Below are 16571 nucleotides of genomic sequence, written 5' to 3' on the forward strand. Positions count from 1 at the left end.
ACTTTTGGACGCGTGTCAGTCACTTCGCTGCACGACTCGACGTTCCGCTTGGGCCGCGATGCTGGCCGCGCGGTACGTGCCAGCGAAATTTCGCTCGGCTAATTATTTCCCCGCGAAAGGCGGATATGCACAGCCTTGGGAAGTTTCGATACGGCGGAACAAGCGGGCGCGCAAGTTCGCCCGCATTCGACAGGGTGGAAGAGGGCCCGTGTGTACACGCAGCGACCCGATAACGAAACCATCCACAGCCCGGGTCAAGATAAACTGCTTTCAACTTTTCGCTTGTCACGCTGGTCGCTCTTTCGCCTCTATATTTCCCGGCGAACTTCGATGAAGACGCACGGCCTTCGATCGAGCAAACTTTGCCACCCAAGCAACAGGGTTGAATGGGGTGGAGGAATTGAGTCGTGTTTCATAACTGCTTCTTTGGTAACTATTGCTCGCCAGCGGGGAATAATGTTCTCCGTCCCCGCGGGATAGAGCTCGAAGGGTTTAGGTTTAGAGCGGGTTTTATAGAATTTCTAGGAGAGGTCCGTGGAGGGCTGAGCGGCAGCTTGAAAAAGAAAGGCACAGGTGGGGCTGGAGAATCGATGCAGCGACGAATAATTCACGTTTCAGTTGCACAGCCCTGGAGCGAGGCAGTGTTTCCGAAGGTGTGATTTAGAGCACTCGCCCGGCTCGATCGTATTTCTGCAGGCCGAATTAAAGACACCGCGTTGCGCTTTATTTCAGACAAAAGACATATCTCGCCAGCGCGACGCGCGACGCTCCCGCTCGCCAGCCTGTCCTTGTAAAAGCTGCTGTCGCGTATGTTTTATTATGGTATATTTTTCCGCGCCAAGCAATAACTCTCCCGCGAATTTGCCCGCTCGATCATCTCGCGGGCGTCGTGTTTCGCGTAAAATCTCCTCCTCGTCGCCTCGAGTGCGCTCGTTACACGCCTCGCGCTTGTTTCCCGATCGTTTCTCTTCTGCGTTTCGTCGGGGAGCCGCGGAGAGTAAAGGGAACAGCTCCGGAACCGAAGATGTAGCTCTTCCCCGAGTGACTATAATTTGATCCGATGAACAGTGGCAATTACTATCAGCGGACCACCTTCGCGTGAATTTCGATGATGGAGGATTTTCATTTTTCTCCCGCTAGCGTTCCCAGCCGTCGGCACAGGTGTTGATTGAAGAGTCTCGGAGCTGTTCCACTGACAACTCCTCCCCGGCAGTGGTGCCCCGAGAGCGTTGCTCATCACCGAGCTCGCTTTCAATTACAAAGTTTAAATTCCTCCAAAGTCTGTCTCCCCCGTCTAGTGACTAATCACGAGGGTTAAGGTCATCCTCACCCCGCTAACTTCTCTAAAACGTCGCTGGAAACTGCACGCTCGCATCTCAGTTCGCGTCAGAACTTTGTCAAGTCGATTTATCATTCAAACTCTGTAAAATGCATTTTATTATTCTGTTTCCGGGACCGCAGCTCGGCCCCGCGATTTGTTCCTTTCGCGCGAGTAATGAATCGAGGGAGGCCTCCCCATAAATTCGCTCCCTCTATCAGATTTCGTTTCCACTTGTTTACCAATTGTGAACGAAGGACAATATAGAACGTTCATCCACCATGTTACAAATGATCCGACCCAGGTAATTATCCAGAGTCCGACGGGAAACGGGGACACGTACGGTCGTGTATCGAGCGATAAAACCTCCACGCAACCCCGAAATATATGATCGTGAAAGGATTTTATTTCGATGGCCGCCATACGATGCCAGCGAAACGTACCTTATTGCCGTCCTCTTTCCTAAATATCCGCACTAGAGTGCTTGCAATTTTAGCTGCTCCCTTTTCGGCGACACAGTTGCTGCAAACTCTCGCACCCTGCTCTCCACGGATTAGTCGAATCAATTATACTAGCGTGCAAGGGTAACACAAATTTAGTCGTACTATCTGAAAATGAACTTAGCAGTGAAACGCATCTCGAGTTCGATACGTGACGAAACTGGCGCACTCACGATGTAAAGGGGTCGATATATATTTTATGCAAATTCAATAAAATTCATTAGGTGATTATTAAAATGTATTTAAAGAAAAACAATCCAGTTTTCTTTCCTTTTTACAAACCCCTTCTTTGGGGGTGCTAGGCCCCCTTCCCTCTGGTTGCGTCACTGTCAGATGATCCGAAGCTGCGACATAAGAAATTATTTTCTAACAGTGGAGGTTAAACCGCTCGTATTGATCGCGATCTTCCCTTGTAACTGTGCATACTCAAGCAGCTGAGGCTACAGTATCGCGATAATCATTCCTGAATCATTCAGAATCTTCTTTCAGCGGCTGCGAACTTTCCAAAATTTATCGTCCTTCCGTGCCTCGTAAAAATTCTCGCGGTCTTTAGGGCTAACGAAGCAGGCGCAGTGGAGCGTGTCGAGGACCATTCGAGACGTACCGTTTCGATTTTACGACACTCTGTTTCCGTCGGAACGCAGCGGTACGTTTAAATAACGGCGAGATAGCGAGGAGCATCCCAGCGAGCGGCTGGTTTATACGTCGCGGTATTGGTAACCTAATTACGTTCCCGGCGTTCCATCGATTTCCACGCCTGGGCCGGCATGCCACGAATACTTCTCGATCGAATCGGCACCGATCACGGTTAATATCGGGATTGAGATTTCGACGGGTTTGACAAGTGGGTCAAGTGTGGCTGACGTCTGTAGCCAGGGATCGGGCCGGGCTTCTTTGGGTCGCATTTACATTCCCCCGGAAAATGAGAAAAATCTGCGTCGACGATTTGCTCGTGGCCAGCGTGGATCCAGCGAGCTTTCTCGTTCGCTCGGTGCACGGGACGATCAACGAGACTGGTTGACGTTCAATTTACGTGGCGACACGTGGTCTCGTATGCAAATTCTGTATTGGATCGTTAGGAGGGATTTTGGTGATGTTTGAAGCATGCACCGTGATGAGCTAATTTTCTATGGAATCGAGGCTGAATGGAGTAGACTTCTATCAACGACTTGTATATCAGTCAAAGTTTAGAAGTTTCTTTTCAGTCACTTCGTGTTTCCCACTTGGAAAGCTGCGGCGACAAAATCGGGCTCTGCTGGGCACTATTTTTTACGGATCGGCCACACAAAAAGTTAAACGAAATAGATGGCATTGTTTTAAATTATCAATTGTTTATTAGTTAGAAAAAGAAGACGTATTGTTTCAAATTTAAGAACTAGTAAACAAGTGACTATTCAGAGCTACAAACTTTATCCTAAAAAAATGTGTCGCAAAAATTAGCCCTCGTTATAAGTTTTTTTTAAAAGTTGTATGTAAATTTTGTTTCCTCTGTCTTCTTTATTTCTTACGTGGTTTTTAAGAAGGTTGTACATGCCTTTTCTTAGGCATTTATTTTTCAATTAATGTGCACATAATTATATATTGGACAAAAAATAGTGTCAAGCAGAATAACGATGAGATGACTACTTAGAGTAACGCAAAAATGACATTTTGCAATGTTCGGAGGTGGCCAAAAAGAGCTCAGCCAACACCCATCAGTTACTCCGAAGAAGACAGGCCGCAGGACTCGCCAATCAGTCATAGTAGCAGACACTCGATGGCTACTTCTCCACGAACGAGGATCAATAACGAATATATTAATGGACATTCGAGAGGATCGCGATAGGATCCAGGTGCTCCACAAGACCAAGCAACGAGGAATTAATAACAATTCCAGTCTTATCATTCGAGCCTGATTTACGTTAACCGAACCCAGTGTGCTTCAATTCACCAACAGAATGCAATCATCATTTCACTGTATCTGGCATCTCTGATGAAGGAAATGGCGATGCTGCATGCATTCGTTGCAGCCGAGTGTGGACTTAGTATGTATTTGCACAGTATCGATTAATGTCTGACCGAATTGTGGCCTGGCCGTGATTGAATCACAACTCTGAACCGCGAGCTGACAAAACAACCGAGCGCAACCTGGAATTCAACCTTCTCCCACTCTCGAAGAACGTTGACGCTTCGTTTACATAAAAGAAGAGCTGCATGAACGACGCAGAGACGGGGCAGGGAGAGATTTCGTTTATTAGCGTCCGGGATTTACAGCTGCGCAGATGGCGGGCCATGGTTGTCTTCGCGAAACGTGTTATCGAATAATTCTGGGGAATCGTGGCACGTAGGACACCACCGCGATCGTTCGTTCGACCGCGAGCTGATAACGTGATATATTACAGCCACGCTGTGTCGCGCGGTCCCGAAAAATACGGGCGAGAGGACACGAGCGAAATACCTAACCCAGGCTTTCGAAAAATCCGCTTACACGCTCCTCGTTTCAATCTGGCTGGAAAGGAATGTGGTAACTTTGTACCCTTCCCTCGGCAGATCTCCCAGGAAATTGTTTCGACTCCTATGTTTCGTTTCGTCTTCCACGTATCTCGTAGACGCCAGTCGCCATGCACGAAGCGTCCGCTCAGAGACGTTCTCATTCTACTTAAACCGTTCCTCCTGCCGCGTCTGGTTAAGAAGTCGCTTATTCTACTTGCGCGCTTCCTCGGAGATCGAGTTAAACGCTAGGTAAGTAAGGAACGAGTGTACGCACCTTGATCATGGTGTAAGCTCGACTTTCCTCGTGCACCGATCTCCTCTGTCGCCTCTCCGTCATCAAGTGCGTCTTTGCCCGTCGTAGTTCTTCACTCTGCGAACCGAGACAGTGAATTACAGCACCTGCCCGCCGCCGATACCACGCCTCGCGTAACCTCCCAGTCGCCGGAAAATTTATTCCACTTAGTTTCCATTTAGATCGTGTTCCGACACGGCAAACAGCGTGACCGCCACCCTATTCCAGAAGATGAGTCACACGACATCGCTGTATAATTTAAGGACGCGTGAACCGTGTACGTGAAACTATTCACGGTGAACGGGATACCAGTTTAGCCTCCGCTGGTTTAAAAAATTCCTGAGAACACAGCCACTCGACAGCGGACTATTTCCAGCTTGGAATTTAAGCGGCCAGAGTCTGCTGCGAGATGTTATAGCCACGCGATCAATCAATTACGAGAACCGGTCGTCGTCCAATCGAAATAGGTTAATGTGCTGTACAAATTTAGTCGTAACCTTTCCGGAGACCGTGTACAGACCTCCTGCGGAGAAATGAAAATTAGCTGCCGCTTTGATTCCGCGTTCGATCCCGTGCTAAGCGTTCTTTCCAACGGAATCGACGCCCGCGGGGGTGTACCGAGGCGGAGAAACGTGTTAAAGGGGGTTAAAACGTGTAACGATTCGGCAAACAAGGGTGGCGGGTGCCAAGTATCGAGCCACGTCGCACACGGCCGTCCCTTTTATCGTCGCGTATGTATATTTGCACGCATCGCGCGCCGTGGAAAAGGCGCTTACACGAGCCTCTTAAAATACAACGGATTTCGCATCGCGAGGTCACGCGTTGCCGCCGTTCCGCGCGGGCTTAATCGCCACAGGAAAATTAGCCAAGCTAATTCCACCGTTCCGTCGCGGCGATAAGCGGCGGAACAGCGACTTTTTCCTGAGGCTCATAACGGAGACCGTTCAGAGCTTCTTTGAGCCCCAATTTTCGTCAAGGGTTTACGTTCTTCGGGTAGTAACTCGGACGCGATTCTGTGACTTCGCTCGGCGCTACCATAAGCGTCCTTATCAGTTGTTAATGACCCGTCGGGAGTGGTGTTGGCCCTTCTTGATTACGTAAGGAAGCGTCAACGTCGTGCTTAGTAAACGCGTTATCAATTAGCACGAGGGAATCGATTTTTCTTAATGATTCGTAAGGTCGGGGAGATAGTGGGGATATTAAGGCACCCTCGACGCGAGCGCGCCATTAATCATGGAGATCGAGCAGCAGATGAGTGACAGTGCAGGAAATAGTTGCTAACGAGGTATTTTCGCGGCAGCGCGTGCACCGACTGAAAAGTGCATTCTGCATTCATAAACGGGGAGCCAGAGGTAACGATAACTGTGCCCCTGTTGCCAGAGAAAATCCTCGACGAGAGCCTCGTTGCACTTGGCCCTTCGACTTTCAATTAATGGATGGGATCGGCTGTTAGGGGTTGCTTCCACTCGCTGTCGCGTTATCTCGTTACGATGATCCTCGGAGGCAAACACGATAACGGCCCGCAAGGGCGCTCGCATTTCATGCGACCCCTCCGTAATAGTAATTCCACGCAATTCAATCGCTTCCGTGCATTATCATAATCGATATTTCGTTAGCATAATGAAACGATACTCGCGCTACGAAATGGCACGGCCGCACGAGACGCCGCCGCGTGTAATCTGCTCGCCGAAATGGCCACGAATCGGGCCAGCAACAGTTACGCCGTTCACGTCCCGTCGAATTCTAGGCAAACTTCTGCTCGTTCAGCCGTTCCTTATCGAGCTTTCTCCGCCGCTGAAATTCCTACGCCCTCCAATCTTCATCACCGTTGAGCACGAAAAACTCCCGCGTTAAAAAAGGGAGACGATCGAGGCCGAGGGAAATCGACGAAGTGTCAGACAGGGAGGAAGGGAAGAGGGGGAGGGTGGCGAGGAATCGGAAGGTCAAGCCGTGAGGCAAAGAAAGAAAATTAGGGAGATAGTTCTTCGGTGTCAGCCGAGGATTCTGGCGGTCGGCCAAGCAACCCCAACTATTTCAACTCTCGCCTGTTCCTCGACAGCTGAAATTCCTGGCTCCAGTCTGTCCTAGCCTTCTGTCTGCTCTATCCAATGCGTCTAGCTCGCGCTGCTCCTATCTAGGATCCAGCTAACGGAGCCACGAACGCCAGCCGACTTCCTCTTCGTTTTCAGCCTTCCGGCTTCCCGTCACTGGCCGAGTTTCCGCGCGCTGCTGTTCGGCGACTCTATGGCATTTTCTATGCTCAGCTTATCGCTCTTCCTATCGCCTTGTGCGCGTTCGTGCTTCTATAAACGGACGCTGCCGCCTGTAATCGATGCAATACGCTTCGAAAGCTGTGGCAAGCTAATTCCGAGTCGATTCACTGCTCTATAAAATACGAGTGAAGCTAGCTTCTACTGATGGTGAAATTTTCTTCTTTTTTTCGAGGGGGATTAAAGAACTCTCCTGGCGTTGAAATTCGGGATGTTCTATTCAAATAATTTAGTAATACAACAGACAGAATTGTGTTTTAACGAATCTTGCAACAACAGTCCTTTTTCTCGGATAGAGGATAGAATTTTGCTCGTCGCTCCCTCCCGTCGCCATGATCTAATTAATCTCTCCTCGATCGTTGAGGAGTATCGATCCACCATCGACCTTGCGGAGCGGGATGTTTGCCACGTCGATCAGGAGCCGACTATCCATTATTCAGCTACAACAAGTTCGTCACGCTGCGTGCCGTTCGATTGAAATTCACCGCGGTGCGAGCTCCTTGCCCACCGACGCCGATATTGAATTCGTGGCTCCAGCATTATCGAGCATGTGCTCTCAGCTCGAATTGAAATGGGTACGCGTGAACCTCCGCCACGGATGGTTTTACCCGTGACTATTGTATCGAGACTGTCGCTCTCGACACCCAATCGAAAGGTAATAAGATTAGGGACCCTGGAAAGTATTCGCCGAAAGCTGGGAAATATCGTGATAGAAGCGAGTTTATCGTTTCTCGTATGAAATACTGCTGTGGGAACAGTGAGGTGTAGGGGAGAGCGGGGACAAACGTAACGGCGTCATGATAGTAACACACCTTTTCCCCTCTTCCACAAACATTTCCAAAACGTTTGCTTTATACAGTTACATGTGTATAGTGTCTCTTTTATTGTACTGATTGTGAGTGACGCTGAGCAGTAACACAAATCGTATACTGTGGGCAAGCTAAAATTCTTATTTAGATCATTCAGGTAAATTTTTGCTATTTTGTTTTTTTTTTGTTAATATTCATAGTTCAACTATAGATATTAAACCAATTATTTGCTAGAGCGTTCTTAGATAATGTCTTTAAAAGTTCCTGTACTTGATTTCAACAAGTCTTGTATAGTTTGTATGTTATAACAGTTCTATTCCGAAAAACATGGCTGGGGACAAAAGTAACACGTCACTATGGGGATGAAAGTAACATATTACTTCAGTGAGCAAAATAGCATACAGGATAGGAATTCTGCAGATGATAATGATTGTCTGTGTCTGGTATGTTTGGACCCTTTCAGTGAGAGCTGATCGAGAGAGAAGTGATTTCTAAAACACAACTTTAAAAATTGTTTAAATTACGTATTAAAAACCAAAATATAACTATTTTGAGGACAAAAATATATCTTACGCACCACCAGGAATTGAATCCATGCCTTGAAATTATTTTCAGATCTTTAGATAACACAATATAAATGTTTGAAGCAAGTTGAAAATCTGTATTAATTCTTTGCGATCGGTCTAACTTCACATGAACATAAACATTTGCGAGTCTATCCGTGCTTTGTATTAAAACATTTAACAGTAAAATTGGTGGCATTTGATACTCATATTAGTTCTTCAAATGACATTTACACTTATTTTGTCGAATTGAAAAATTTATGTTTGTGGTTTTGGCCATAAAATCGCGAAATTTCCCCATTGTGCGTCCCAGCGGCAGAGCTCGCGTTGCCGGCGATCCGTGAAATAAGTTGGCACGTTCCCTGCGATTATTAGTATGAAACGAGGCGCGCGACCCGGATGTTCGTCTGTTTGGCCGGCGGAATTTTCAAGCATCCGCGCCCCGCCTTCGTGCCAAACTTCGAATCGATGTGTTTGGAGAGGAAATTGAGTTCTCGTGTAGGCAGAATTTCGTCTTCACTGCCTCGGAATAAATTTCAGTTGCGCAGGGCTGAGCCGTTTAAAGAACCGTCCGCGGCAATTTACAATTCGAGCGCGAGCGATTTCGATTCTCCGCAGACGATTCTCGCTCTATCGAAAGACGTTTGAAGCGCCCACTTTTGACTCGGGGCGGGAGAATGGATGGAAGAAGACCCTGCTCCCAGTCGCGAGGAGCTCCACGTTCGTCTGTCCCTGCTAACGGGCAAGTTTAAGTGCCCCGCCGCGGCGGCGACTCTTTTGTCGAGCTTAAGTATTAAAATCCTCTCGGCCTTTAAGCCCCTGTCGCAATCGCAAGGAAGCTCGACGGACAAAGAGCTGGCACGCGTCGAGATGGGAGCGCGTACATCCAGCGGGACACCTCCGTCCTCGGACCAGCAGCTCCCGGCAATTGTCTGCGACCGACCCATTCAACCCCTTTAACCTGCCCCCTCGGCTTTTATTAAAAACTTCTGTCGGCTGGGAATTACCCCCAGGTTTAATAGGAAGCTGATTTTAATTCTTAATCCTGGTATTAATCCCCTTTACGAGCAATTTGTCTTCCCAGGAATGGATTATTCAGTCCGTGCAGGGACACACCGCGGGGGAGATAGAGGTCCGATCGAAATCCCTGAGATATTTGAAAGCCCGCCGCCGTCTTTATACCCCTCTGGTTGAAACAGAATTCAGTGAAAATCGCTGGGAAATTGGAGAACTCTTGACTCTGTCAATAGTAGTTCTCCAAGCATGTTTCAAGCTCGCACGGTCGGCTCAGCGTTAAGGACACAGCGCTCCAAGGTTTAGTGCCAGAAAAACCTGCCCCTCGATCCAAGAAGGCCCTGTTTAGAACGTCGAGCGGGACAAAACTACTCGATAGCTCTCTACCCAGCGAAGCAGCTTCCTCAGTGACACACTCGAAGCGACTGGAGTCTGATTCTTCGGCAACGGAGACTGTTCACCGAACTTTCTACCACTGACAGGCACCCTTACGCCACGTTTCTGGCTCTCTGAATGAATCTAGCTCGAGACATCGCGTTGTCGAGCCTCTCAGCCGCGCTCGTGCCGCTCAGACAACTCGACGAGCTTGATGGTAATCGAGTTCGTCGATCGTTCGCCAAAGTATCGGGATGCTCAACCGTGAGAAGCACTCTTTAATCTCAAAGCATCGTCCCTCGTTCCAGCTCGACAGGCTTCCTAGCTCGGCGGCGCAATTACGTCCCTTAGCCTTGTAATTAGCATCCGAAATTCACTGGATAATCCGATTCCTGTCGCGAAATTTCCCCGTCAAATTACCTGGCGTCTCCTCCGGCTTCTTTCCCCAGTTTCGCGCGCTTTTCAATAGCCTCTGCTCCGCCTGTATTCAATCGCAGCGGGCTTTCAAGGGGACGGAGAGAACCGGCAACATTTTTATGCGTGAAACGAACGTACCCACTCATAAAGGGGCCATCTTTTTCTGCATTGGCGGGTAAGGATGTTACCCAACCGTGGTTCGACGAGAACGTTCGAACACGGTTATAAATTATGGACTCTGAGTGCTGGAAGCTTGCCGACAGAGGCCGGGAGAGACCTGCAGTTCACCGAACACGATCATCGCGAGACGTGCAGGCGGTTGGGAAACGGTTTAAAAGATCGAAGGGAATAATTAATGCCTGGCACGTTCCGCGGAACGCCGCGATACACGTATCTCGAGATCGCACTCGTAGCGCTTCAGGCTGAAAAGTTGCGAACTTCTACGCCCATCGGGAGTATCCAGCTTATTTCTTTGTTCCGTATCGATGATTTCTGATGCAACGTGGAGAAATGATTTTTAAAAAAAAAACCGTGGGCAACTGTGCTTCACTCGAAAGCATTCCGATTTTTAGACTCAAACGAATCACGCCCATTTGGAATATTTACCGTGGCTTGCAATTTTTTATATCCCAAAGCGGCGGGAAAAGAGCGGTCACTCTGCTTCGTTGCATTGGTGTCCAGCATACACCATGTGCGCCAGTTTAAGCTCACGAATCGCCGATAAGCTCGGCATTAAGCGGCCCGTATGAATAATGAAGAAGTTTTTGTCGCGTCGCGAGCCAAGCTGTCGCAAACGAGCGGCAAAAATTCGTGTACAAGCGCGCTGCGTCTGGAAGAAGCATGCTTACGATCCTGACCACCGGCGAGGATTTATGCGCGCGCCGCGACTCGCCGCATGTTTGCCCGAGGAATTAACCGGGGTTTCCCCGCTTAAACGCGCTATCTATTAGCCTGCGCGGGCTGCGCGCCCCCGCCGAGAAGTATTCATCTCCGTAAGTCTCGATGGCAGAAGCAAACGCGGTAATCCCGATCGTTAATTTTCGTGGGAATCGATGAATAAGGCTTGGCCGCGCTCCCAAGATTTAGGGGATCCTCATCTGGGAACAATAAAACGTTGGCCGGACCGTGGGTAAAGCTACCCCTCGGAACTGTAATTAAAACGAGAGTTATGACGGGGCCCGTCGTGGCAGTAAAATGTACAATTAGCTGGCAGGGGTTGTTATGATCTCCGTGGAACAGATACACAAAACTTCCACGGGCTTGCTTGAATTTTATTACAACTACGAGAATGGGATTCCCTTTAGCACTGCTGCTGATAGTGGTCTTATACAAACAGTATCCACTTTGATGGTAAAGGCGATAGCGGGAGTTACTGCGTGCAATAAGTATGTTCAGATAACTCTAGTACTAGAGCATTATGAACAGACCGACAGTGGTGGAGCAGCGATAGGATCGGTAGCCAGCCTAGACGAGACCTACTTAAATAACGGGGTTTTCGATATTGTTCGCATCTGCCAGTGTCATAATTATGCAACTGAGAGGGTGGCTCAGCAGACAGTGAATTGTTTAGAGAGAAGGAGCTCTAAGTATGAGCAACACTTTGCGGGGGCAAGCTAGCTAATTAGTAGTCCTCGGAAAGTTTTCAGGGAGAACAGATACACAGAGTCTTTAGCGAGTTTTAAGGGAGCGAGAGCAATTAGCAAGTATAATAATACTTTACGTGAAATCCGCCTTATTCTTCCGCCGTTTAGCCGGATATCCGTAGAAGCCACTCACCAGGTTCTCCGCGAAGAACGCGTCCTCCTGGTGTTTCGTAGGCAGGTCCAGGAACACGGACGACCTGGAACGATCGTACAGATCCACGTCCACGTAGAAGTCGAAGAGGGGGGCGCCGTTCACCCTCAACATCCTCGAGACCAACGGCGTAATGTCTGCGGGCGCGATGCTCCTGGGGGGTAGATAGCCGCCGAGTTCGCGTAAAAGCTCGTAAACTGAAACAAACGGTCGTAAACAAGCTTTAACGAGGTTCACCGAGCCGGAACGTGTCGGGACTCGAATTTCACGCGTCGAGCCACTGCCTGCCAGCGAGAAAAAAAAATACTACGAGCTTGAGGAACAAGTGGTGGAAAGCACCCTAGCTGGCAGGTAACGTCCCGTTCCAAGGTCGACGCTTCGATTTCACGGGTTATAATGAAAGAGCCTTCGCCAGCGGAATAAAGTTCCGATCCCGACATCGCTGCCACCCTATTTGCGAGCGACTTTTTCATCAGCGACCTTCGCACCCCCTCCCTGCCGCCCTCTCGCCGGGGGTGCAACCGATAAACTATAAATAAAGCCCGAATATACACGTCGGTCGATCCATTTCAAAGATCAACAGCACCCTTATCCAGCTTTGCAATCTTCGGTTCGGCTCGTCCCTGAGGAAGGAACAGGGCCAACGCTGACCTTCGACTTGTGGATACAACGGGCATCGTTACTCGGCCGCGTTTCAACCCCGATATTTGACAATCGTCAGAGATCCCTCGGAACGATACCGTCCGCCCCCGTTATATATTCCATCGTGCAATTATTTGCCCGACGCCGACAAATTGCGTACACTCTGCGGCGTAAATTTGATAGCAACTTCTTCGGCAAACAACTGTAATTGCAAGTTAACTGCGTTTACCCAAGGGCAATTGCCGTTTGTCTGCTGGCTCTCGTTGGTCGTTTTATCTCCGCTAAACGATGGGACGATGGAATAAGAATAAATAGCGACGCTTCGCGCGGAGTGCGATTTATCGTGGCTGTTCCGAACGCAATCACGGTGTTCGCGAGTAATCCATCGCGGGGTAGCTCCTCCTTGAATAAGAAACAGAACTGAACTGGAACTTTGCAAGAATTTTCATAAAACAATTAATTACCGGACCACCCAAGGGGAGGACTAGAGCTTGCACGTTTGCAGCGTGAATTCCTCGCGACGTACCTACCCCCGTAATGGCAATAAAAAAATTACGCCAAGTACATGAAATCAAATAAGTCAGAAAAGTTTCAGGTTAGGTTGGAATAGCCGTGCGACGAGTAAACGATAGCGGTAGCGACAGTCCACATATACAGGGTGTCTTTCATGTACTTGGCGTCGAGACGCTGCCGCGTCTCTAGATAAAATCTCTGCGCTCCACTGTTCTATTATTCGTCAGGCAGTTAGCTGGTCCAGGGCGATTCGTCACTTCCTACTTCGCCGTTCAATTCCTCCTTACGCGCAGCGGACTCGAATAAACGCACCCCCGAACAACGCGGCGTATAAACGCAGTCAAGATCGAAGGATACAAAAAAAGCAAATCACGGCCCCTCGGGATTGCGTGTCGCGGGCGATAGTCATCGCAATATAATACGACCGCTTATAATATCATTGGCGAGCTTATCGGGCGGCAGGATCACGCCAATTCATAATACAATTTATTTCCGACGCGCCACGTGCAAATCGAAACGGACGTGTTTAGCGATATCATTTTTTCCGTCGTAGAGCGGTGTTTCTCTTGGAAGCAGGGGGTTGGAAAATACGTTGCTATTTATAAAGCGGAATAAAGATCGCCTGATCAGAAAGCTTTCCTACAGGTTCATTTCTAGCATCTGGCTTGTACAACGGTACATTTCCTCCTACACTTTAGACACCCCCGAGCGAATAACCTCTAAATTCCCTCGCTTTTAAATTCTATGCATGGATTCCTCGCAACGAGGCGAGACGTGCTCCATCTTAGTCCATGATTTACTGCGGACTCGCCCCCTCCGCCGTCCCAAATCAAACATTTTTCCAGCCCCTATATAGCGATATTTTATCCGAGATTATACGAGCTTCCCTGAAACGTTGCCGGAGAATTTCGATTAGAGGCACTCCAGCACGAGGAGCATCCCGAGCGCCATTAACGGGTGGCCCAAAAGAGGGGGTCGATAAGGGTGTCGCGCGGGGACCGGGGAGTGTATCCGTGCTCTCGAAATCCGCAAGTTCGCCGTTAAGTAAAGCTTCGCGTGATTTCAATCGCGCCGAACAATCGCGCGGTCGTGTTATATATACGGAATCGACATCAACCACCGGGCGTCCTCCAACCCCCAGCCACTCCGCCCCAATCACCTCCCCGGGGTTACATCTATATCCTTGCATGACGCAAGCTGCACGCGCTGGCCGGATTGCTTTCGATCGGTGCCCGAAATTCCAGCTTTTATTTCGCCGTGTCTCCGTCGCCGCTATTTACGGCGCAGCGGTTTGCTCGGGTACGCCGCGGGGATGTTTCATTGGCTGATATGGTGCCGCCCAGTGTCATCGAGAAATTCCGGCAAATCCTCCGGAGAATCCCTCGGAGCGATGTGCACACGAGTTTAAACGTATCAACGCTTCGAAAGCAATCGTTGTACGTCGCCGATGTCGAGAGGGTTCTCCTTGCTCCTCGCGCTGCTGAGCGAAAGGGTTCTACTCTATTCGTATTCGAAATTGCCGACTGTTACGACTCCAAACTTCGACTATTTTAATCTGCTCCGGTTAGCGATTAATGCCATGTTAATGAGATACTGCGCCCCGCGCACGACCCGACCGAACGGCGAAACTAAGCAGATCGAAAACGCGCCAACTCCGGGAAACGCCGAGAGCGCCGCGCGATGGAAACAATCCGGAAGTTCCATTTCCGCCACCCACAGACTTCCCCGACTTCCCCGGCAGGGGGAATTCAATCGAGATACGGCCGGCTATGGCTTCGAAATTAACCATGGGCGACCGGATTAATTCGCGCCTTCGACGCCCTCCGGTCGCCGGGCTGCGAGCCTATTCCCTTGGGATTTATCGGTAAGCTGGATCGAAGAGTGGAGTCGCGACGAGGGCTCGCTGCAGCGGAGCGTCTCGCGCTTAAAAGTGCCGAGAAATCTGCCGCATAGCCCCTCGGTATTGCCAGAAATTTAAATTTCGTCGCAAGCTACCGCTTGGGCGAGACAGGAGCGCGCGGAATCAATTGTGCGGCGCGAAACGAGGAAAGCGCGAAAAAGGGTCGCGCACAGAGCCAGGCAGGTACGCTCGCAAGCTTTGCGCTCTTCAGCCGTGCCATTCAGTGCTCTCTCGTGACGAGGAGACGTGAACTTCCTGCTTTCAGTAGAAAGTGCGCTCTTCCGCGGCAAGAAACGACTTTGACGAAGCCTGCCTCGCCACACCGCCGCCCCTCTCAATATTTCGGAAAAGTTCAACGAGAAGACCACGTCCGTGTACTCTCCTCTGCCATCGATCTCGCTCCAGCGACCGAAACGACTGGGTCGGGCTTTCGAACGGGCCCGCGCAAAGTCACGGAAGTGTCGACCGATTCGGACTGTCCTTGACACGGTTCCTCGGACAAGCGTTAACATCGTAGGGGAGGGGGTTAAAAAAAAAGCTGCACGACGGCTCTAACCCTCTAACGCGACCTGCCGCTGTCTATACATAGATCTACTTCGGTGGCTCTCCGCTTCTTCGTCGTCGAACGCTGGTTGCGTTTGACGCTGGGCACAGACTCGGGGTACAGTAGAATTAGTCAATAAATATGCACCGCTGCTACTGTTACGGTACTTTGACTACTTCCCAATTACTGAGGAATCTCGTGATAGTACAGTCAAACCTCGATAACTCGAATCTCAAGGGAAGGGGAACAATTTTTTAATTATGGAGGTTTCGACTTGTCGAGCTTTCGAGTTGTAGAGGTGTTTACAGCGGAGCCGATGGGGATGAAGAAAATTTTCGACTTATAGAGGTTTTCGAGTTATCGAGGTTCGACTGTACTTCGCAAACCTTAAGGGGAGAAGACCGTATAAATCGACCGAAAAATTGAAAAAAAATATCATAAACCGCTTCTAAAACGTTTGAAAAATATATTCTCAAAGTTATAGGCCGAAATTTAACTCCGTATCGAAACCACGTTTTCAAAATTGACGCCGGGGATAACTTAACAACTATTTGATCAATCAACTTCAAATTTTGCACAGTTTTAGTTTATAATGTTCCGCAGAATATGAGCCCCGAGGTTTAACCAAATTATTCATTTTAATCACTTTTTCGTTTTTAAACAAATAAAACGCGGATTTTTGGCGAAAATCACACCTAATAATTGTTTGAAGTTCCGCTATTATTAAAATATGCAATTTTTTACACCATTTGTGGTTCATATTCTTACAATTCGCACATAAATTGAAAAAGAATTTATTGGTCTGTTTTACTTAACTACCAGAGACAATCGGCGCCGTTTTTCATCTCGAAAAAAAACCTATTTCAGATACTGCTCTATTTCTTTCGTATTTATTATAACTTTACTGTTATAAACAATTTTTTACTTCTTATAATGTTAAATAAAGTACCCTTAAAGTTCCGATTACCGCATTGGTATCTTTGCAAAAAATTCCTAAACATTGATACAAAAATAAACCATTTATACGAGCTTCTCCCCTTAACTAGACTGGTAGGGTAATTGTGTGACCAATCATTTTCGTTTTATAAACATTTTCGTGCGTAAAATTACCCGCTGTTTCGATGCTTGTGGTTAAAACGTCTGTCAAC

The 16571-nt window shown here is 48.7% G+C and overlaps 1 protein-coding gene across 2 annotated transcripts in view; it reads right to left on the reverse strand.

Moving 5' to 3' along the window:
* LOC143367818 (neprilysin-1) overlaps positions 1 to 16571 on the reverse strand; it is a 77891-nt gene that overhangs the window by 22261 nt on the left and 39059 nt on the right. Inside the window, exons 6-7 of one of the 2 annotated variants that reach the window (XM_076810010.1) lie at positions 11807 to 12021; positions 4565 to 4660 (exon numbers count right to left, since the gene is read on the reverse strand). In XM_076810010.1, the coding sequence (XP_076666125.1) occupies positions 4565 to 4660; positions 11807 to 12021 (311 nt within the window). The remainder of the gene's footprint in view (positions 1 to 4564; positions 4661 to 11806; positions 12022 to 16571) is intronic. The other variant, XM_076810012.1, reaches the window with a different exon arrangement.

This window comes from Andrena cerasifolii, chromosome 4, assembly GCF_050908995.1.
Source record: "Andrena cerasifolii isolate SP2316 chromosome 4, iyAndCera1_principal, whole genome shotgun sequence".
Lineage (NCBI taxonomy): Eukaryota > Metazoa > Arthropoda > Insecta > Hymenoptera > Andrenidae > Andrena > Andrena cerasifolii.